This window comes from Balaenoptera ricei, chromosome 13 (assembly GCF_028023285.1).
Source record: "Balaenoptera ricei isolate mBalRic1 chromosome 13, mBalRic1.hap2, whole genome shotgun sequence".
Lineage (NCBI taxonomy): Eukaryota > Metazoa > Chordata > Mammalia > Artiodactyla > Balaenopteridae > Balaenoptera > Balaenoptera ricei.
The window spans coordinates 88092182-88114754 of NC_082651.1; the positions used below are offsets into that span (position 1 = coordinate 88092182).

At 36.0% G+C, this 22573-nt stretch overlaps 2 protein-coding genes and 1 long non-coding RNA gene across 6 annotated transcripts in view; 2 read left to right on the forward strand and 1 right to left on the reverse strand.

The window, feature by feature from the left end:
- Positions 1-12019, forward strand: part of WDR35 (WD repeat domain 35) — a 69558-nt gene extending 57539 nt beyond the window's left edge. For 3 of the 4 annotated variants that reach the window (XM_059942153.1, XM_059942154.1, XM_059942156.1), the window contains 6 exons: positions 1184-1294; positions 2213-2377; positions 3414-3554; positions 4225-4381; positions 7734-7974; positions 8274-12019. In XM_059942153.1, the coding sequence (XP_059798136.1) occupies positions 1184-1294; positions 2213-2377; positions 3414-3554; positions 4225-4381; positions 7734-7974; positions 8274-8424 (966 nt within the window). In that variant the 3' untranslated portion in view covers positions 8425-12019. Of the gene's footprint in view, positions 1-1183; positions 1295-2212; positions 2378-3413; positions 3555-4224; positions 4382-5459; positions 5616-7733; positions 7975-8273 lie in introns of those variants that run through there. The other variant, XM_059942155.1, reaches the window with a different exon arrangement.
- LOC132376542 (uncharacterized) overlaps positions 1-15330 on the reverse strand; it is a 34879-nt gene extending 19549 nt beyond the window's left edge. The window contains exons 1-3 of the long non-coding RNA XR_009506347.1: positions 15138-15330; positions 10032-10091; positions 9273-9386 (exon numbers count right to left, since the gene is read on the reverse strand). This is a non-coding gene — a long non-coding RNA (uncharacterized LOC132376542). The remainder of the gene's footprint in view (positions 1-9272; positions 9387-10031; positions 10092-15137) is intronic.
- Positions 14862-21261, forward strand: TTC32 (tetratricopeptide repeat domain 32). The gene is made up of 3 exons (XM_059942157.1): positions 14862-15361; positions 19965-20131; positions 20877-21261. Exons 1-3 carry the CDS (start codon positions 15210-15212, stop codon positions 21002-21004), a joined length of 447 nt encoding a protein of 148 aa, XP_059798140.1. The 5' UTR covers positions 14862-15209; the 3' UTR covers positions 21005-21261.
- The last annotated feature ends 1312 nt before the right edge of the window (positions 21262-22573 follow it).

Genomic DNA, 22573 nt, shown 5'->3' on the forward strand with positions numbered 1-22573 from the left:
TTATTCTCAATCTTATATGTTTACTTGAGTAGGAAAACTGAAATTACTTACAACCCTGGGATTAGGGACTGTTTATCTGACATTATACTGTCATCTGTTAGGTGTGTCTGATGACGCAGAAAAAAATGTTGCTGTACGGTATCCAGAACAGTAATATTACTGATTAAGTACTAAGTAATTATAGCTATAATAATTAAATAATTAAAATAATTAAAAATTTTCAGTAGTACTGCAAATTTTAAATCAAGTTTTGGAGGATTTTTTAATAATATGGGAAAATGTACAAAATATTTAAGTGAGGAACACAGGATACAAAACTATATATAATATGATTACAATATATTCACAAACTCACATATACATATATATTCATAGGACACAGATATTAGGAAATTACACCAGAATATAGAGAGAGGTTTCTTATGGGAATAAGATTATATGTACCTTTATTTTTTCATATTTTCTAATTTTTTTTTACCATAAGAATGTATTACTTTATAATCAGGAAAATATAAGCATTACTTTGAAAAAGATAGTTGGGTACAGAATTGTACTTTTATGATATATCCCAAAATATTTTAGGAGTAGGGATGGGGAGAGAAAACTCTGACCAATTAGATATTAAGAAAGAAAAAAAAGTGATATTCTGAAGACGGCAAGTACAGCCCAAGGGGTGTGATCGGTGGTTGTTGTGGTTCTCCTCTGTTTTTGGTCCAGCCTCCTGAACTGATGAATGGCCAACTTGTCTGGGGCATTGCTTTATAGAGGTATTTGAGAGCCCTGTGAGTGTCAGGTTTTCCTTAAGCCTCTAATTAATGATTGACATTGAGTATAACATCAATTGCCTTAAAGGGTTTTTTTTACTTACTAGCGTGGGGTTTGTTTCGGAGCTCGGTATTTCTGTAAACTAGCTACTGCACTGAGAGAAGGTAAGAGTGCAGTATCTTCAGAACCCGGTTGAAAATCAGATCCGTGCTGTGAGCCAGTGAAGCACAGATTTTATAGGAGGTGATGTTTTAGCGTCTCTTCTGGTTTGTAGCCCCTGCGCCTACGTCCATTTAAAAGAAAAATTACTATAGCCACCAGAAAATTTAATATTCTTTTGTCCCTATGGAGTTTTATAAGTTAAAATATAAGTGATTTCCTTGTTCTCTGAGATCCGATAGTATTATTTTGTCCACAGGAAATAGCACAAATGTTTGTGAGAGCTGGAATGTGTGAACAAGCAGTGACTGCGTTTTTGAAATGTAATCAACCAAAGGCAGCAGTGGATACCTGTGTACATCTCAACCGAGTAAGGAACTGAAAATTAAAGTCACCATAGAGATGCTTTAAAGACTGTTGCCAGTAAGGGTTGGAGAGCTTGAGATGGATTTTGTGAAAGGAGCCAGATAGTCTCTTACTTAGTTGAGGACTGAGAAAATGCTGGAATTTGCATTTACCTCTTGAAATGCTACCATTAAGGGTGACCCGCTCATAACTAACTCAGTATGGGAACCTGAACAAACCCTGTGCTTTTAGTCTGGCAAGTTTTTGTCTGGAAGTAATTTCATAATTTTCTGCATTTTATTAGGGTTGGGTTTTGTTTCCAAACAAGGACCAGTTAATGGTCATTGCAAGAGGAAGGAATTGAGTTACTTTATCAGTATTTATTTTGGCAAATCTATTTTCCTTTCCCCTTATAGAAAACACATATTTGATATTTTTAAGAGCTGGAATTTAACTAAAATTAAAATGCAGAATTGTTGAAATTGTTGACTATCAATGTATTCTTTTAAGTATTTTCTTGAAGTATTTTATAAAGCTCCATTTGCTTTATAAAAATAACTTTTAAATGTTAAATCTGATAGGACATTTTCTTAACTGAAATTGCGTATTTTTTTTTACTATAAACAAATGTATCTTTTTCTTGCTCATAGTTTGTGCAAAATTAGAATTATAAGATTAATGTGATTATAAACTTTGATGCTTTCTTTTTCAGATGTACTTTTTAAGCAAATCAGTCTTAGATCATTTGATTATTTTGACACGTTTGACTCCTAAAATTTATAATTGCTCTGATTTTAAGTGATTTTTAAAAACATGTACCAGTTTTTTATTTTGATATAGTGTTATTTATTATTATAAACTTAAAGCTTTATTGTATGTATTTTAAGACATATCTGACTATGAATTCTTGGGTAATTGTATGCTATATATATATTTTCCCCAGTGGAACAAAGCTGTTGAATTGGCTAAAAGTCATAATATGAAGGAAATTGGTTCCCTGTTAGCGAGGTATGCATCTCATTTATTGGAAAAGAATAAAATTCTTGATGCCATAGAACTCTATCGGAAAGCCAGTTACTTTTATGATGCTGCTAAGCTGATGTTTAAGGTAATGTAATAACCTTGGTGAGCGTTTGGCTTGTTCTAGTTACCAATGTTTTCTTATAACTCAAGGATACATTTTCCGTTTTTTGGAAACAAATATTTGTTATAGCAAAATCCCTCTCATTTATTACTACTATAACTATGTGTTATCTTAGTATTATTACATTTTACTAAAAAGGCTGTTTATTACTTTTAGCACCTTATTGATGCTGAAGCAGTTTTATATTTACTCAATACCGAAGTTAACAGAGAATTATAGAATTTTCAGGGACCATAAAGTACAAATTCCCTTAACATTTGTAACATAAAGTACAAATTCCTGTTATCATCAGGATTTAGATTCCCTTAAGGGAATCTAAATCCTGATGATAACAAAACTTTAAGTCCTTTTAAATGTGCAAGTTTTAAAGACATTACACTTTTTATTTTATTTAAGAAAGATTTTATTATATATCACTTTTTTTTTAATACGGCAGGTTCTTATTAGTTATCTATTTTATACATATTAGTGTATATATGTCAATCCCAATCTCGACATTACACTTTTCATAGTATGCATTTGGAGGGAACATGACTAGTAACAGTATTAATGGATGCAAATTTTACTTTCTAGTCTATACTTTTCCCATTCGATTTAACGACAAAGGAAAAATTTCCCTCCGGATCATTTAAAAAAATGTAAATTTCTGAAGGATGTACCGTGTTAAAGCCATCTTATCTCTGGGTACTTGGAACATTATTTTTAAAATCTCTTTGTTATATAAAATACTAGCCATTCTATGAAAGCTTTCTTCATTTTGCTTTAATTATTTATCAGCATCTGTTATTTTCTAAAATTGTTTTGAGTTCTAACTCTAATGGCTAAATACTAAGGAAAGAACTAAGTACTTATCAGTACTATGGAAAAGAAAATGGGTGGTATTTATATTCCACCCTACTGACCTTCCTCCTTTTTTTAGAGAATCATATTTCAGAAATGATAATATTTGTACAAGTATAGATTAAGAAATATTTTCCCCCAATTCTTTAAATGTTTAAAGATTGCAGATGAAGAGGCAAAGAAAAGAACTAAACCTTTACGTGTTAAGAAGCTCTATGTACTATCAGCTTTACTTATAGAGCAGTACCATGAACAAATGAAAAATGCCCAACGAGGAAAAGTTAAAGGAAAGAGCTCAGAGGTAAGGTAGAACATTAAGTAACATTAAGTCATCTGAAGTGTTTAAGGAAAAAAGAACTATCAAACTTCTCTTTATGGACAGGCCATTTAATTTACTTGTTTGCATTTATTTTCTTAAATGATATGAGGAAAAGGAATGACTGATTTGGAATTACTGCTCACATTTAGACATTTCAACTTGGAAATATTGAAAATTATTTTTTTTTTGCTAATCTGTAATCTTTGCTTAAATTCCTTACTTGGTAAATCCTTTCTAATCAGTGAGTTTTAAAAACTTTCCTAGAATATATATATTATTTTAATGTGCAAATGAGCCTTATATTAACTTAAAGTTTAATCAATTCTATTTAAAAATTTGATGTTACTATGGGGAGGAGAGTCCTTTCACAATGTACCCGTATACAAATCACCACGATGTAGACTTTAAATATCTTACAATTTGATTTGTCAATTATACCTCAATAAAACTGAAGAAAAAATTTGATCATATCAATTTAACAAAATGTGAATTATAATGGAGACATTAAGTCTGTAGTGACAGTTTTATAATGATAAAATCTGCTAATTGAGCTATTTAATGTATTGATATACCAGTTTCAGAAATCATCTCTATTGGAAGGACCATGGTTAGGGTTGTGCTGACAGAAAATGTGGGTCTGCTTTACTTGTAGGCCAGTTCTGCTTTGGCTGGTTTGCTGGAAGAAGAAGTTCTGTCTACAACTAGTCGTTTCACAGATAATGCTTGGAGAGGGGCTGAGGCTTACCACTTCTTCATCCTGGCGCAGAGGCAGCTCTACGAGGGCTATGTTGACAGTGCATTAAAGACAGGTGGGCATATTACCTAATGTATATAACATGTCTAAAAAATCATAAATTGTAAATGAAGGGCTAGCTCCTTCAAGTTGCCCTTATATTTTAATAACACTTTTTTTTCCTGTGGATTTATTTTCATATATTTGAGATTTGCTGTTTATGATCTGTTTTTCACATTCCCTTTTTGAAGTTCTTTTTATTTTTTAATACATGGAGAGCAATATATACGGTTCACAGAAAAACCAGAAGTTTGAGATAAGCAAAAAGAACATTTATAGCATTCACTATCACTTAAACACTGAATAGCCCAGTTCATATCCTTTTGTGTGTGTGTGTGTGTGTGTGTGTATGTGTGTGTATATATATATATATATATAAAAAATATAAAATATAAAAATTTACATATTTAATATCTGTAATATGTATTACATTATGTATAATAATTATATAAAATATATATTTAAATAAAAATAAGTATATATATTTAGAAATAATTTGTTTTTTTACAATATTGGGAGTATAACAAACCATACTTTTGTGTACTTTTAAAAAAACATAATGATACGTTGTAAAATATTTCCATATTAGTAGATAGATTTCTGTAGCATTTAACTGTATGTTAAGTGTTTTTTATAAAAATGATACTTACATAACAATTTCAACCAAAACAGAAAAAAATACAAAAAAAGTAAAATAATCTTATAATTCAGAGATAATCATTGCTAACATTTGGGTGAACCTCCTTTTAGACATTTTTTCCAAGTCTATAAAATTGTATACAGTTTTATTTAAAATAATATCACACAATGTATGTTGCTCCGGAGTTTGATTTTTACCCTCTACAGTATATTGCAGTTATCTTTCCACGTTGATAAATGTAGATCTATGTTGTCATTTTTAATAGCTATATAATGTGCCATCGTATTTATGTACTATAATTTATAGAAGATTATTTACATGTAGTATCAGGATCTTCATTTCTGGATTAACAATATCTTCAAGTTTAGATAGGTTAACTCCAAAAGAGCATAGTTATGAGAATTATGTTATAAACCAAAGCATATGAATGACTCAGTTGTTACAACGCTTTCAGATGGGCCATGACAGCACTGCCGGCACTGTCACCGCTCACCCTGGGTCACATTGGTTGGGCCACTGTGAAATAGCCATCACCAGAACACGTCACACCCCATTACATCATCAATCTATAGTACAATGGCATCATCTTTAAAAGAAACCTTTTAGAGAAATTCTTTTATTTGAATGTTTCTGGAATTCTGTAGTAATGACTTTTCGTTTTCTTTATTCATTATTTTTGTAAGAGCTCTTTAGAAATTATATATAGTAACCCTCTGTCATATCTGTTGATTTTCCCTGGCATTTATAAGGTACAATTACTTAACCTCTCTAAGCTTCAGTTTCTTTTTGTGAAAAGTGGGGATAATAGGATCTTCTTCATAGGGTTGTTTTGAGGATTAAGTGAGAAATTTATGGAAAGAAAATTTACTTAGTATAGTGCCTGGATATTGTGAGCCCTCGAGAAGTGGTACCCATGATGATGATATTGACAGTGGCTTTTTACATAGTCCTATCAATCAGTCTTGATAGGGGTCATGCTCAGAAAGTCCTTCACTTCAAGGTTATTAAATATTGTATTTTATTTTAACTTCTTAGTTATTCCAAAACCATTTATTAAAAACTTATTCATCCCTCACAGATTTGAAGTTCTACCTTTATGAAACTAAATTCACACATTTTGTTAATCTCTTCCTAGGCTGTTATTTTCTAGACATGGATCTCTGTGTCTGTACTTTCTCTTATTTACCTTACTTTTATATTTTAATATCTGGAATTTCTGTTATCCTTCATTCCTCTTCTTTTATGAAAAACATTTTGGGTATGCGCTTGCATTTGTTCGTTCAGATTAACTTTAGAATCTTTTTGAAGGTGGGAAGAGTTTCAGTGAAGTCCTAGTGGATTTTGAATTAGAATTGCATTAATTTAATGTATTAATATTGGGATCATTGTTATGTTTATAATATTGAGTTTTCTCATCCAGAAACATCAATTTTTAAAAACCTTTTGTATATCTGTGTTTCTCTCTAAAGTTCTGTAGTTTTCTTGTATGCTCTGTACATTTCTTTTGTAGTTTATTCCTGTTTTTTCATTGTTAGCACTGAGGAATGTACCTTTTTTTCTAATTGATTATCAGCTATACATAAGAATCATTTTTATTTTTGTATGTTTATAACTTACCTTCATTGAATTTTAACTGATTAATATGTGATATAAGTTATGCACTGTTTAAAATAGTTGTATTTTATATAATTTATGCACAGTATCTAGACTTACTATATTACAAGATCAGTTGGACTTTTAACTTGAGATTATCTACTGGGTAAAGATATCCATATGCTTTAATATTGTTGTCTTTGGTGATAAAATGATCTGAAACAATGTATACTCTGTAAATTATTGCCTGTGAACCTGTGAAATTAGAGGGTATTCTTTATTGTAACTCAATGAATTTCCTTTTTGTAAATTTCTTCCACTGAACTTTGTTGTAAACACTTGACCCCAACACTAGTTTATAGGAATCTAGTTGTAAAATGCATAATTATGTTGTTTTAAATTGTTTTGTGAAATTTCCCATATCATACTATAACAAGATATTTTTAAGATTGCAAGGTCTAGAGAATAAAAAGATACAATTTGGTTACCAATCTGATATTAATTGTGCAGTGCATTTTTAAGAAAGAGATTATATCTCCAGCATAGAAAAATTGAAAATAAGTAGCTGGTATGGTAATAATAATATAATATATATAATATATTACCATATAATAATATGGTAGCTGTCAAAATAAATTGTCTGAACTGACAACTTACAGTCTCATTTTCACTTTTTTTCTCAAAGTTCTATTGTTTCAGTAAGACAAACAAAAGCAATAATCTGTTCAAAGAAACACAAAGAGAAAACATACGATTTCATACTTTGCTTTTTTAACAAAAAGAAACATATCTTGAGAATCCACAGAAATTCTAACGTATTTATATGCAACAAAAGATGGGTGTTTTGACACCAATTATTTTTGGTTTGTGTATATATTTCTAAGTGGCACAGCCACGTGCATCATTTGATGATGGTTATTTTTATAGGCCCTGAGCTGTTAGCTGGACTTACAGAATGCGGAGGTCATGGAGCCTCCTTCCTCCTACTTGTTCTCTGGCCACCTACCATTGTTTTCTTTAAGTTTGCTAAAGTTCATGTAGGTTAAACTGAAACAGCTTAACATAGATTTTTTCCCATGCATGTTCAAGATATCATGATTGCTTTAAAAAATCCAAATTGTCTTCTGTTTCCTAGCTCTTCACCTGAGAGACTATGAAGACATTATCCCTGCCGTTGAGATCTACTCTCTGTTAGCACTCTGTGCGTGTGCCAGTAGGGCTTTTGGCACTTGTTCAAAAGCTTTTATTAAACTCGAATCTTTAGAGACCCTCAGTTCAGAACAGAAACAGCAATATGAAGATCTTGCTCTAGAAATCTTCACCAAACATACTCCAAAAGATAACAGAAAATCTGAATTGGACAGCCTTCTTGAAGGGTAGGCTAAATGTAACTAGTAGATGTCATTCTATAACACCTTACTAGAAGCTTGGATCTTTATATCTAAATAGTGTAATATAATAATTAAAGCACTAAATTTTGAAGTAATCTACCTTAACATAATACCCTATTTAATTTAGTCTTGTAAGTATATTAATACTTGATTTTCTCATTGTAAGAAAAGTTTTTTATTTGAAACTTATCTTGAAATGCTTTTCATTCTTCACTTTTTGTAGTGTAATGAAGTTTTAAGGAATTAGGAGTTTCAAAGTATAATTGTCCCCTCTTATTTTACAGAGGGGAAGGGAAGCTGCCGACATGTGTTGCCACAGGAAACCCGGTCACTGAATATCAATTCTGGACGTGCAACGTGTGCAAGCACTGTGTCCAGGCTCAGGAAATAAGTAACTATAACTTCTGTCCCTTATGCCATAGTGCAGTGGGATGAAGAAATGACAAGCTGCCTATAATAGGAATGTTTATATAACAATGTTGACTTTATGTAAATAAGCATCATTATTTCAGTTGTATTTTTATAAAAATTTTCTATATATATATAAAATACATAATATATACATATATAAAATTTTGTGTAAAAATACAACCATGAAATAATGATGCTGATTGTCATATAAATGTATGGCAATGGACCATATTGTCTGCCTGTCTGTCTTATTTATCTATCTATCTGTCTATTTATCTATCTTGTGGTTGGTTATATGATACTATGGAAATATTCCAAATAAGAAAATTTTTCTCACAGTGTCACGGTTACTAGCAGGGAGGGATGGGGGAAACATGGGAATGGGGCAAAGTTGAATTTAGGGAACTGACATAACCTGTATTAGACAGAGGTTAAACAGTTGAAATACCAAAATGAGTACTGTCTCTAGCTGTGTTTAATTAAATAAGCATTGAAAGTCTTCTCTATTTTATTTTCAGAAGTGAAGGCATTTTAAGACATTGTTTTTTACAATTTGAATTGTTTCTAATAGCTTAATTTTTATATAGCTTTTCCTTTTTAATCTACCCTTTTAGTTTCATCTAAGAGATGACATTTGGCACTTTACTCTTCATATTATTGTGCCGAACACTTAGCTCTATATAATGATATACATTTATACAAAAACATCTAGTTTGTAGCTGTAGTTTTACTTGAAACATTGTCACCAAGCTGGATCCTTTCTTTAAACAACTCTTGGGTTGTGGGGAGTGATTCTCAATATGCATCTGTTTTGACTTACTGTCATTAATTTAAAAAAGAAAAATTGTAATCAGTAATGGGTAATTTCTTACCTGTTTTATGTAGCTAATAATGTTCTCCATTTCTCACGATCTTACTTCCTCTCATTTTATGGTTTCAGGCCAGACTTAAGCACTATTCCGTCAAGATTATTTGGTGAAGTTTGGCTGATATTTAGCAGAGGCAACAAAGAGAAATATGCAAGGTTGTTATTGCAGCTTCAATACTTAGGTTAGTTAACTCTCTCAATGTGATATGTTTCTGGTCCTTTAGAGCCAAGTTAAGCCTGATGCAGATGGAGAATAGTGAGCTATGAGAAGAGGTTTAGAGCTTAAATGAGTTCATTATAGATAGCAAGCTCCTGTGCCTAAATAAAATGAGAAGACCAGAAATCTTCGAAGTCTCTGACTGTGTTCACGTGCCTTGTGGGAAGTTACCTTGATACAATGGTAGCCTCCAAATACACTACCAAGCAAGCCATTCCAGAGGTCATGGAACAGAAAGGGGTTACAAGCTCAAATCACATGGTTTATTGAATCAACTTGAAATATACAGTGAAGAACAAGGAGAAAGTGATGGGATAGATTAATACTATTAGTATAGGATGCCAGTCAGGTAGAGAGAGTACAGTTCCTGATTCCTGAGTTATATACTGTTCTTATGTCCTGACTCTTACTCTGCCTCATCACCTTCCCCTTGATAGTGTGGCTAGGAAGAGGACCAGAGCTGAGATTTGAGCCAGGGGACCCGATCGAATGGAGTGTGCCCAAGGCCAGTGAGGCACATTTGCTCAATAGAAAAGGCAGTTTTACCTGGTCATAGCTGTAGGTGCCAATGAGCCTGCTGAGCAGTTGTGGATTCAGTTGTATTTCCTGGGCAGAGGACAGACCAGAATAAGTGTCATCAGTGGGTAATTGAATTAAGACCTCCCACATATTGAGCACTTGATAAGTCTTATGCATACCTAGTGTGCCGTGAATATTTAGTGCCTTGGTTGCCTTTTGTATTTTTAGTGCCTTGTCAATATTAGGTGTAGTCACACATATATGCTCTATTTACTTTGTCTAACATGTCTCATAAGTTTCTAACTTATCTAAGTTTAAGACAGTGAATTTCATCTATCTCATTTGTTTTTGTCTATAACAGAATGCAGTATTCCCCCAAATCAGAAAACAACATCCTAACTAAGATATCAGCCCTAGGGAATATATCTCCTGTTGAACTTAATTACATCTTCCCACAAGACTTTCTCTTTTCAGGAATGAAACTATTCTCTGCTTCATCAATGAGAGAGAAGTTTTCAGGGATGTAGGTTTAGGAATTCCTGCAGGACTGCACGTTCAGAGTTGTGATTCTTGGTCCATGGTCTAATGCCTGAATATCTCTTCTTTCCCTTTCTCATCCCAGAAATCGGCTGAGAACTCAAAAGTTAGATTGTCATTCTCTAGCCCTTACTGTTACTTGTTGATTACACTCCCATTTGCTTCAATTCCAAAATCAGCTGTTGACTCCTCAGACTTTTCCTAACATATCTTATGGGAACTCTCTTTTGGAGCCTTCTCATTTGCCACTAATTCCTTGCTACCTGAGCGCTAGAATATTTCCTCCAACTAATTATTTCAGATAGATCCCGAGTTGTTGTCACTACTTCTTGTTCAGTTTAATCAAGAAACCAAAATCTCTAAAAACAACCTCTCATACCTTGTAGACCTAGATTATCACATATGTATATGTGTGTATGTATGTATATATACTTATACACATACATATACCCACATGCATATACATATATATATATATATATATATATGTACACACACAGACATATCTTTCCAACTACTGTAAAAGCTTATGACTATTTGGGATTTATATCTGTGAATGTTTTAGGGATCTGCTGTGATGTCTTGGGGACAGACCTTTGTCCTGCTTGAAAATTGGTTTTATTCAACATGAAGGAAATTTCAGGATAACAACACCAACAAATTCTCCCCTGATTAAAGGGGCAGTGAGAAGCAAAATTGTCTATATATAACAAATACTTGGAGAGAATTTGGATAGACAGAATGAGGCAGTATATTGAAGACATTATAATCAATGTTGTTCTCTTCTTGTAATAAACATGAGCTGACTCCCTTTAAGTAATGCTTTTCTTTATCATAAAATTTGGCCTGAATTATGTTAAGTTTCAAAGTAGCATGGTAGGCCGAACTATTGAGATGATTGAACTGATTGATAAAGCTATACAAATAAGCAGTGTGCTAACAAGCAGCGTAGCATCGTTGACCTGCTGTCATGCACAAATGCTAATTTTATTTTATATATGTATTATATATATATATATTACATACATGTTTTTGCTAACATACACTTTGAAATTATCTTTTTGTATTCTAAGAGCTGAGATCTTAGGTTTTATGTGGCATTAGTGAAAAAACATAAAAATAATAAATGTTGAGGTAAAAATTGTATTTATCCTGTTTTCTTTATCTATAACTCATGCTAACATGGTATTTGTCTTGTTTTGATTTAAATATTTTGATGGGGGTTGGGTCGAAGGGTATTGGGCTCCAGAGTGGATAAGGGGAGATAGGGACGGGAGGTACAGTAGTTGTACAATATCACTTTTGCTACCTATAGGAAAACAACAACAACTTATTAAAGATACTAGGCAAATGTCTGATGACTGGAGGTTGCAGTGAATTACTCCTTAAAGATCATACAGAGTTCACATTTAGAAATGGGGGAAACATTGTTCCCAGATTTTTAATGGAAAATCAAGAGTACCTAATTTGATGATGTTATAGCTCCAAAATATTGCTACGGAGTTTCTAAAATGAAAATAGCAATATTATGTTGCCCCCTACTGCCTATTATCATTTTCTCAGTTCATTTTTTAAAAGAAATTAACGCTTTTTTTTTTAATAAATAAATTTATTTATTTATTTATTGGCTGCATTGGGCCTTCGTTGCTGCGCGCGGGCTTTCTCTAGTTGCGGCGAGCGGGGGCTGCTCTTCGTTGTGGTGCACGGGCTTCTCATTGCACTGGCTTCTCTTGTTGTGGAGCACGGGCTCTAGGCGTGCAGGCTTCAGTAGTTGTGGTACGTGGGCTCAGTAGTTGTGGCTCACAGGCTCTAGAGCACAGGCTCAGTAGTTGTGGCGCATGGGCTTAGTTGCTCCGCAGCATGTGGGATCTTCCTGGACCAGGGCTGGAACCCGTGTCCCCTGCATTGGCAGGCGGATTCTTAACCACTGTGCCACCAGGGAAGTCCCACTTACTGGTTTTTGAGTATAAAACTAACATATGTTCATGTGAGAAAATTTCAAAAGTACATAATAGATGAGAAAGTAAAAATAGTCTTAATAACCTTTTTTAAAATAAAAGGCATTAATTTATATTTTAGTTGAATTTAGGAGAAGAAAAAAATGAGGTGAAATGGGAATTCCCTGGTGGTCCAGTGGTTAGGACTCCACACTTTCACTGCCAAGGGTGCAGGTTTGATCCCTGGTAGGGGAACTAAAATCCACAAGCCCTGCTGTGTGGCCAGGAAAAAAAAAAAAAAAGAGGTGAAACTGAAGAAATTGCTGTTCTGTAAGTTTTCTTCATAATAAGAGCTCTTTGTTTTTAAGAGATTTCTCAAAAATTAAAAGAAAAAGTAGACATTAGAGTTTCTATTTTATTTACTCATTTCTTACTTGGCACAGTTTAAATTTCTAGTTAGTAAAACATAGAGGAATTTAGAGAAAAATGAGAAACCTCTACTCACCCACTATAATAGCTAGAACTGAAACTGACAAATGTTGGTGAAGATACGGAGTAATTGAAACCCTCATACATTGCTGGGGGAAATGCAGAGTAGTACACCCACTCTGGAAAAGTTGAGTTTTAGAAGTTCTCTATATATTCTGGAAATATATATGTATAGCGTATGTGTGTATATACACGTATTTTTAAAATTTATTTATTTATTATTTATTTTTACTATCCCAGTCAATGACAGGGAAACCTTAGTGAAGCCCCCTAGCCATGGGGCTCAGACAGAGGGCTGGCCTGCAGAGGAAGGAGGAACTCGTGGAGGAGTCTTATTTGACTTTCTCCTCAGGGCACAGGCTGTTGTTGTGGCCACACTTCTTGAGGCAGATGACGGTGTGGGGTTAAAGGCGAGCATGACGCTTTCAGCAGATCATCTTATAGTTGTATTGCTGGCTGAGCTGGCTGAGGGAAGTCTTGATGATGCCACCCTGCAGGCAAAGCACCGAGTGCAGGTGGACTGCGTGGAAGACGGGCAAGAGAGTCGGAGACGGACAGCAACTGAGCCTGGGCCCAGCACCTCAGTCACGGGGCAGGGCCCTCCGTGTCCTGTAGACCAGAGCTTCCCAAGTGTGATGGAGACGCCATGTCAGATCCCTTGGTTCTGCGAGTAGTTGGACACACCAGCCCAAACCTGCTCCACAGAACCTCCATCTTTGCATTTCCCACCCTCATCAGATACATGATTTGCAGATATTTTCTCTTACTCTCTGGGTTATTTACTTTGTTGATAGTCTTTTAATGCACAAAAGTTTTTACTTTTCATAAAGTCCAGTTTATTTTTTTTTTTTTTTGTCGCCTGTCTCTTTGGTGTCATAGCCAAGAAATCATTGCCAAATCCAATGTCATGAAGCTTTTGCTTTATGTTTTCTTCTAAGAATTTTTAATCTTTAGCTCTTAGTTTAGCTCTAGTTTAGGTCTTTAATCCATTTTGAGTGAATTTTCTAATATGGTATTTAGGTCCCACTTCGTTCTTTTGCATGTGGATATCCAGTTTTCCCACCACTATTTATGGAAAAGACTGTCTTTATGCCAATACCACACTGTTTTGATTACTGTGCTTTACTAAGTTTTGAAATCAGGATGTGTAAGTCCTCCAACTTTGTTCTTTTTCAAGATTGTTTTGGCTATTTGGAATCCCTTGAAATTTCTTATGATTTTTAGGATGGAGTTTTATATTTCTGTAAAAACATCATTGGGATTTTGATAGGGATTCCATTGAATCTGTAGACTGCTTTAGTATGAACATGGTTTGTCTATTTATGGCTTTAATTTCTTTCATCAATGTTTTGTAGTTTTCATCTAACCAAGTCTTTCATCTCCTTGGTTAATTTCTAAGTATTTTATTCTTTTTAATGCTATGTTAAATGGAATTGTTCTCTCAGGACTGTTCATTTTACGTAATTTTTACTTGGATTAAACATATTGTACTTAATACATTACTACATGGGCTTCCCTTTGGCATAAAGGGCCAGGGAATGTAAACGGACGTCCTCGACCACAGGCTATTAACACAAAATACTATTCTACTAACCCTTACACTATTCTAGAGGTTCAAAAAGGTTGAGAAGTTTGCAGTCTAGAGCCTTGGAGTTAATAAATGGTAGTGTTTGAAACTGGACTCACGTCCATGGGACAACTAATCTCATGGGATTTCGACATAAAATGTCTCAGTGTAACCACAGCCTACTTAGAACAATCTCTAGCAGGTGGACGCAGGAATTGGAAAAGTGCTACAATAAATCCGTGGGTCATTTAGCCATTCATAAAACAAACCTACATCTTTTCCGCTTCCGGCACCGCCCCCCTGCCCCCGCCATTCACAGTTAACAAAGGGCAAACTCCTTGCAACATGTAACCACGGACTTAGAAACCAGTTTGGGACTATCGATCTACTGCTTTTCTGGAGACGAGGCAGGCGAGACCAGCAGTAACAAGAGAACTGCAGTTCACAGCGGTCTGTCTGCCTAGGCTTTCCTGAAGCACCTGCGCTGTCCACCAGCAGCGTCATTAATCCCGCGAGACGACGGGTCCTCGGAAGGCACAAAATTCCCCCTTTGCTAGAGCCCAGGTTTTTGCCGTCAAGTTAAATTCCGGGGTGCGGAAGTACCTTTGTCGTGCCGCCTCTAATCGCTCAGAGATCAACCCCAATTCTACACGGAAAGCTAGGCCTCCGACCGCTATGGAAGGGCAGCAAGGGCAAGAAAACCTCGCGACCCTAGCGCTTGCCCAAGCTCATTTCCAGAAGGGCGAGTACGCGGAGGCCGAAGCGCTGTACTCCGCTTACGTTCGCCAGTACGCCTGTGCGGCCTCCGAGGGAGAGGCGCCCGGGAGGTAAGTATCGCGAGAAGTGGGCACAGCGGGACCTCTGCAAGGTGGGCGGCAGGGCCCGTCTAGTCTGGTTTCTCGGCCACCCGAGCTCACCCGCGCAGCGGGCAGACGTTTGTCTTTCCAGAAAGGCAGTGAGGGAGCATCCTAGAACGCAGTCCTCTGCGCGTTCCTCTGGGACACCCATGAGGGTGTCCGGACACCGGGGCGCCGGCTGCCTTTCACCTCGAGTGTCCCCGTTCCATGTTACTCTGATCCAGAGTCTTAGAGCGAGACCTGGTGAGGGCGAGGTGCCGTGGGGGCCACGCTAGCACACAGTACCGCAGCTCCACGACATCTCAGCAGGTGTTTTGTTTTTCACTTGTGAAAAGAAATGTAAATATATGGAAATGGTGTAATGAACCTCCAGGTAACCATCACAGGGCTTAAGCATTATCAGTTCATCCAGGGCATCATATTATTCATCCATGGATGTTTCAGAGTGCATTTCTAGATATTAAGGATTTAAAAAGGCGTAACCACAATATCATTAGCACATAATTCCTAATGTCAAGTTTTGGAATTTTCCTGGTTGCTCAATAAAGGTTGTTTTGTTTTGTTTGCTTGTTTGGTTGGTTTTTAGCAGTTGGTTAAAGTCGGGATGCACATCAAGTCTTTTAGCCTTTAAGGCTCCCCTTCATTTTTTTGCTTTGTAGTTTATTTGGTGAGGAAACCGGGTCATGTGTCCTGAGAGTTTCCCGTATTTTGGATTTGCTGAATTCATCCCCCGATGTCATTTAATATGGTCCTCTGTCTCCTACATTTCTTGTGAGTTGGTAGTTAAATCTTGAGGTTTGATCCAATTCAGATCCAGAATTATGGTGAGAACACTATTGTAGGTGGTGTTGTGTCCTTTTGTCAGAGAACATGTAATGTCTTTCTTTTTGTCATGTTAGCAACCTTGATACCGACTAGGGTTCTTGGCCTTCCCCAATCAATAGAAACTGATGAGACTAGACAAGAAATTCAGGCAAGGCTTTCTTGGGGCCCCTGCTGCAGCAGGAGGGAGTAAACACAAGTAACAGATTCCCTTGCTCCTGGAGGAGGGGCGAGCTGGTTCCTTATATGGGGTGAGGGGAGGGGGTGTGTCCAGGGGTCCGGCTGGCCGGAGGGGCGGCTTAGGTGTTTTGCCCACCCCTTTGGTGGTGTGGAGTGCACGGGGCATGTGCGGTACCCTGCTTTTGCTCCCGACACCCTGTTTTTGCTCCCGGCTCTTCAGAAATGGCAGTTGGGGTTTGATTTTGTTTTTGTTTTTGGTCTTGTTGTATCTTGTCCATAATTTGCGCCAACTTTTTAGTCCCATATAGTTTCTTTGTATTTTGTTGCTCAAGGAGATGTTTGTCCAGGTGCAAGCACTGCAGCAAAGGGTCCCAGGTCCCAGCCTGTCTCAACTTCACCTGCTAATACCTACTCTCTCAAAGCATCTTGGATTTATGCTTGAGTGTGTAGCATTTGTTGTACTCCAGGTTTTGCCTTTGTTGTTCTTGTTGATTGTGTTGAGTGGTCCAGGATGAGAAAAGAAAGGACAGCTGAATGAGCAGGGTTTTTTGACAGTTTTGAGTTGTCTGCACTATCACCCTCCTCTCCCCTCAAGGATTTGATTTTTCTTGACAGGATGCCAGCTTGTCTTATTTGTATGAGGCTTATGATTCTTCTCCTGTTTGTTAAACTCACATGGAATTAAATCAGAAACATTTAGTGGCTTTCTTATGTCAGTAATACACCAGAATAATAGTTAATAGAAGTTTTGGGACAAGCAATAAGATGGTACCCCCCCCCCCCAAAGTTAGTAAACATAGAAAATGTAGTTTTCTATTCTTGTTTCAAGCTCTAAGCATAGACTTATCTAGTAGGTTAAATTTTTTTTTATTTTTAAATTTTTCATTGAAGTATAGTTGCTGTATAATATTATATGTTACAGGTATACAATATAGTGATTCACAATTTTCAAAGGTTATACTCCATTTATAGCTATTATAAAATATTGGTTATATACCCCGTGTTGTACAATATATCCTTGTAGCTTATTTTATACCTAATATTTTGTACCTCTTAATCTCCCACCCCTGTATTGCCCCTCCCCCCTTACCCACTGGTAACCACTAGTTTGTTCTCTATATCTGTGAGTCTGCTTCTTGTTTGTTATATTCACTAGTTTGTTATATTTTTTAGACTTATCTAGTAGGTTTCAAAAAGGATTCATCAGCAACAGGCATATTGATGCCTCTAGTCTTGTTACTCCTCCTCCTTTTTTCATCTCAGCCTGAGAGCACAAATTTGTTGTGTGGCAGATGTAATTTCTGCCCCTTACCAGCATAGGAAAGAAAATCTGTGGAGGTTTAGCAGAAGGTTGCCCACCATGCCTGCAAGAACCTTCTAATTTCCTTATAGTTCTGAAATCCTTCTAGAAACTCATGGTTAAACTGAATTCTGTCATTTCAACTTTCTTCCTTACATACATCTTTTAGGGTTCGTTTATTTTTAAAACAATGGGTCAGGGAATCATTTTGAAACAGTATTCACAGTCTTTGTATGCCTGCCACTCTGAATGGTTTATAACGTTTTCTTTTAATATCCAAAAGTGCAGCCTTAGCCATAAACCTAATTTCCAAATATTTTTTTTTCTTTGCTAAAGTTAGCAAGTGCAAAGAAAAAAAAAATCTACTTTTGGATTAGGTGACTTGGTTATATTCCATCCAAGTAAACACTATCATTAAAAAATTCTCAATATTAAAAAAATTCAGCTTTAATTAGCCCATGTCTTTAAAATATGAAATGATTTCCATATGGAGAATAGGCTTTTAGAATTTGTTGTAATGAGATCTAATTCTAAATCAAACATTTGATGATCCTCTGATAATAAGACATTTGTAACAAAGTTTTGAAGCTTAGAAATTTAACGACTAAAGCCTTACCGAGTCCTGAGGCTGCATTTTCCTTAATACTCTTTACTGGGCAGTAGTTCAGCTATATCATAACAGAGAGAGATAAACGGAGTGTCCCTTCTTGTTCACTAGGATTTAACGATGGTGCTAGTGGCATCTAGAAGTGTCCATGTACCTAGTCTCTCTCAGTCCTAGCTCACAGAAACAGACATTTTCTAAAGCTGCAGTGATTCCTTTCCATTGTTAGGAAACTTAAACTTGAAGGAGACCCCTAGGCTGTGAGTACCCCTCCTGACAGCAGTAATTACAGTCCCTGTCTGAGATCTCAAGGATCAAGATGTTAAGAGAAGTAACTTTTAATAACACTGACTGCAGTCACAAATATTTTCTGAGAACTAGACTTTGAACTGTGGAGTATAACAAAGAATGACAGCTGAGTTTAGCCTGCATCTTCCCTGTTTGGTTCAAATTTGAGAATCCTCTTTGAAAAAAAGAAAGGAAAACAGAATCATCTCTGACATGGAGCAGAGCCCACTGATATTCTCTGTGTAGATGATTTGTCCAGCAGAGGCTGGTGTGTGTGTGTGTGTGTGTGTGTGTGTGTGTGTGTGTGTCCTGTTGAGCTGGTGGCTTGTCAGAGCTGCCTGGATGTCTAACCACTCATAGGAGTCCGCTCACTCAAAGCTGAGAGAGTGGCATGGACGTGTATACACTACCAAACGTAAAATAGCTAGCTGGTGCGAAGCAGCCGCATAGCACAGGGAGATCAGCTCGGTGCTCTGTGACCCCCTAGAGGGGTGGGACAGGGAGGGTGGGAGGGAGATGTAAGAGATATGGGGACATATGTATATGTATAACTGATTCACTTTGTTATAAAGCAGAAACTAACTATAACTGATTCACTTTGTGATAAAGCAGAAACTAACACACCATTGTAAAGCAATTATACTCCAATAAAGATGTTAAAAAAAAAAAAAAAAAGCTCCTTGGACCACCTCTGGAGCCCTCAGATGCAGTGCTGTTTCTGCACACAGGACCCCCAGTGTGGACCAGAGCTGTGATGTCCCACTAGCAGGAAGCCAGTCTGGCCTTGGGAAGGATGCCTGCTGAGGCTGGAGGGAGGGCGATTCTGTCCCCAGAGAGCACTCTCTAGGGATCAGCATGTTGATTTTTCACTTAGAGTTAACCTCTGTTTCTTTACTGGTGGAAAATGATTTAAAATCTCAACGTTTTGAGATCATTTAAAAATTTGAGGATAAAACTGATTCACTTTATGACACGTCTGTAGCACACTTGAACTTTGGGCTGGCTTTCCCTCCTTGCTTCATTCAATTCTGAGCTGTCTACTTTGCCGCACTGGCATGTGCTTTAGAAAATAAACATTTTCATATTATATTCAAAAAACAAGTTGACAATGAACAGGGGCTTTGAACACACAGTAAAATGAATGCGCTTTTCAGATTGACATTGTAGTGCTATATAACCTTGCAAATGTAGAAAACAGGATTAAACAAAAATTGACTCCACCGCTTTATTTCCTTGCACTTTGTTTCTTCCGCTTGGTTTTTCAGTGTAGATACTGCATGTTATAGGCTATGAGTTTGACAACACCCAAAAGAGAATGAAAGGGGAAGCAAGAGGAATTTGGCAACACTGTGTTTTTAATGTGAACTTTTTGTTTAAAGCAAATGCAGCCCTGAGGATTTGGCTACTGCATATAACAACAGGGGGCAAATCAAGTACTTCAGGGTGGATTTTTATGAAGCCATGGATGACTACACATCTGCCATAGAAGTCCAACCCAATTTTGAAGTTCCATATTACAACAGAGGGTTGATATTATATAGGCTGGGTAAGAATTTTTTCCCCCCTTTTGTCCTTGACTGTATGCTGTGAATTCAGAGCTCTCAAATGTTGTAAAACTAATGTAGTAATCATCCAGTGTGAAAGTGATGTGAAATTTAGGTTTAGAGCCTGGAGCAAAGGAAGCCTACCTGAATTTATTTTAGGCTTTCAGTAGGTGTTACAGACCACAGCGGGGCACCGGGGTGGGAATTGGACCTGGGCGCCGGGGTGAGCGTGCTCCCGTTACTTTGTGCCTCTGCATCCCCAGCTGCGAAATGAGGGTAATGCTGCTGATACCCTGTGAAACTTTTCTGAGTTAAAATCTCTGCAGGCATACAAGACAATATAAAGTGAAGGGGTCTTAGGTTCTTGGACTAAAGGGACTGTTAGGATCGTTCCTCATTCAAGTGTTAAAAAGAATATTAATTTCCTGTTTCTTAATTTTACTGTAATTATATAAAATAGGTGACATGGTTTTGTTGAAATTTTGGGATGATTTAGGCTATGTACCTGTTAAATCCCAGTACGTAAACCCGTAACTAATTTTAAGTGTATTAGTCTGTAAGGGTACACAAAGTTACTGTGATACACACATCCCTACATCATTATCAAGAGGAAAATATTCCTTTAGTAGGAGTGGTTGAAAGCTTGTAAATATAAAAGCAAAAGTATATGCATCCAAACTTTGCTATGAATAATATATAGAAATACTCAGTGTTTTTTCTTTTCCATTTTTTTGGGTTCTGGTACAGGATACTTTGATGATGCTTTGGAAGATTTCAAGAAAGTATTAGACTTAAATCCTGGATTTCAAGATGCTATTTTGAGCTTAAAACAGACTGTTCTAGACAAAAAAGAAAAGCAAAGAAGAAATTATTGAAAATTTTAACTTAATTGAAATATTAACTCATGATCCACCTGGCATCTCATTGTCTCTAATTTAAAGCTGGTGTTAAGCTATTCTGATTTATATTTAAGATAAAGAGATTCATGCATCAGCACTGAAAGTTAAATGATGTACTTAAGGTAGTTAATTTCAGATTGAGTAACTATGTTGAGTAGGTATGCTTTTATGAAGTGTAAATAAGTAAAAAGAATGTATAATTGTATATTATTACAGTAAAATATTTAAAGAAATGTGTGGTATTTTCTTCAGTAAAACTATTTATTTTGCTATTTTTTATTCCCAACTTTTTATGAAAAAAATCTTACCTCTGCAGAAAATTGGAAGTATAGTACAATAAACACTTATAAACTTTCCACTGAGATTCACCAGTTGTTAACATTGTGTCACATTTGCGTTTTCTCTGTATTTAAATATATAACTTTTTGCTGAGCCACTTGAAAATAAGTTGCGCAGATATCACAATACTTTACTCCTAAATATTTCAGGCTGCATTTTCTAAGAATAGAGACAGCCTTCTTTATAGCCACAATACCATTATAATACCTAATAAAACTAATAATTCTATAATATCATTCATACCCAGCCCATATTCGAATTCCCCAATTGTTTCCAAAATGTCTTGTGTAGATTTTTATTTCTGGATCTGGAGTCAATCAAGTTACATTGCATTTTGTTGTTAAGTCTCTTTGTGTTCTTTTAATCTGCAATAGTCCCCTGCCCATTTTCTCCCCATGGCATTCACTTTGAGAGCAAAGCTATTTTATATAGCTAGGCTAGAGAGACATAACATTTGAGCTTAAAAATAAACACATGTCTTGCATGAGAGCAATTTGAAAAAATTCAACTTACACTTGATTTTCTCTAGTAATCATCGATAAGGTAGTTAAGATTTAAATATCGAGCATCGTTTTTTGTCTCTGGATAATGACACTAATAATTGCCATCATCAACATTTACGGAATACTCACTATAAGCCAAGAACTGTTCATACTCTATGTAATAAACTGCGAATGGAATGGGGTTGGTTAGAGAGGTGAGAAACTGACTAAAAGCACTTAGTAAATAGAAGGCTTTAAAAAAATCTATTTTATTTGGGTGCTGCAATGCATGGTTAGGCTATGATGAAGCTTTCAAGAACTGGGAAGGATTTGAAGGGAAAACGAGCCAGAGTCACCATGTCTCACCTACATTTTTGTGTGTGTGTTTTTATTGTTGAGGTTTGGCTTTCAAAGATTCAGAGCCTGTATCTGGGGATTTCCCAAACTAGTTTATTATTGCTGTGGAAAAAGCTGTTCTGGGGTGGAAATTGCCCTAATCAGGAGAAAAGAGTATGTTTGCCCAGTGTCTCCAGAGGAGGGCTCAGCGTAACTACTGTGACCTTCTCGGATGCAATCACCATCATCACCCTTAAAAGGGTGTTTTGTTTTGTCTTGTTTGAGTTTAAGTGATCTCATAAAGCAGAGGACGTAATTGCCTCGTTTGTAGTTCATAAATAATATCTGGCAAAATACATGAAGAATTTGGGCTGCAGGTGAATGAATA

Coding starts and splice junctions, on each gene's coding strand:
- TTC32 (XM_059942157.1), top strand. CDS start 15,210: ATGGAAGGGCAGCAAGGGCAAGAAAACCTCGCGACCCTAGCGCTTGCC. Junction 15,362..19,964: donor GAGGGAGAGGCGCCCGGGAG/GTAAGTATCGCG, acceptor TTTTGTTTAAAG/CAAATGCAGCCCTGAGGATT. Junction 20,132..20,876: donor GTTGATATTATATAGGCTGG/GTAAGAATTTTT, acceptor GTTCTGGTACAG/GATACTTTGATGATGCTTTG.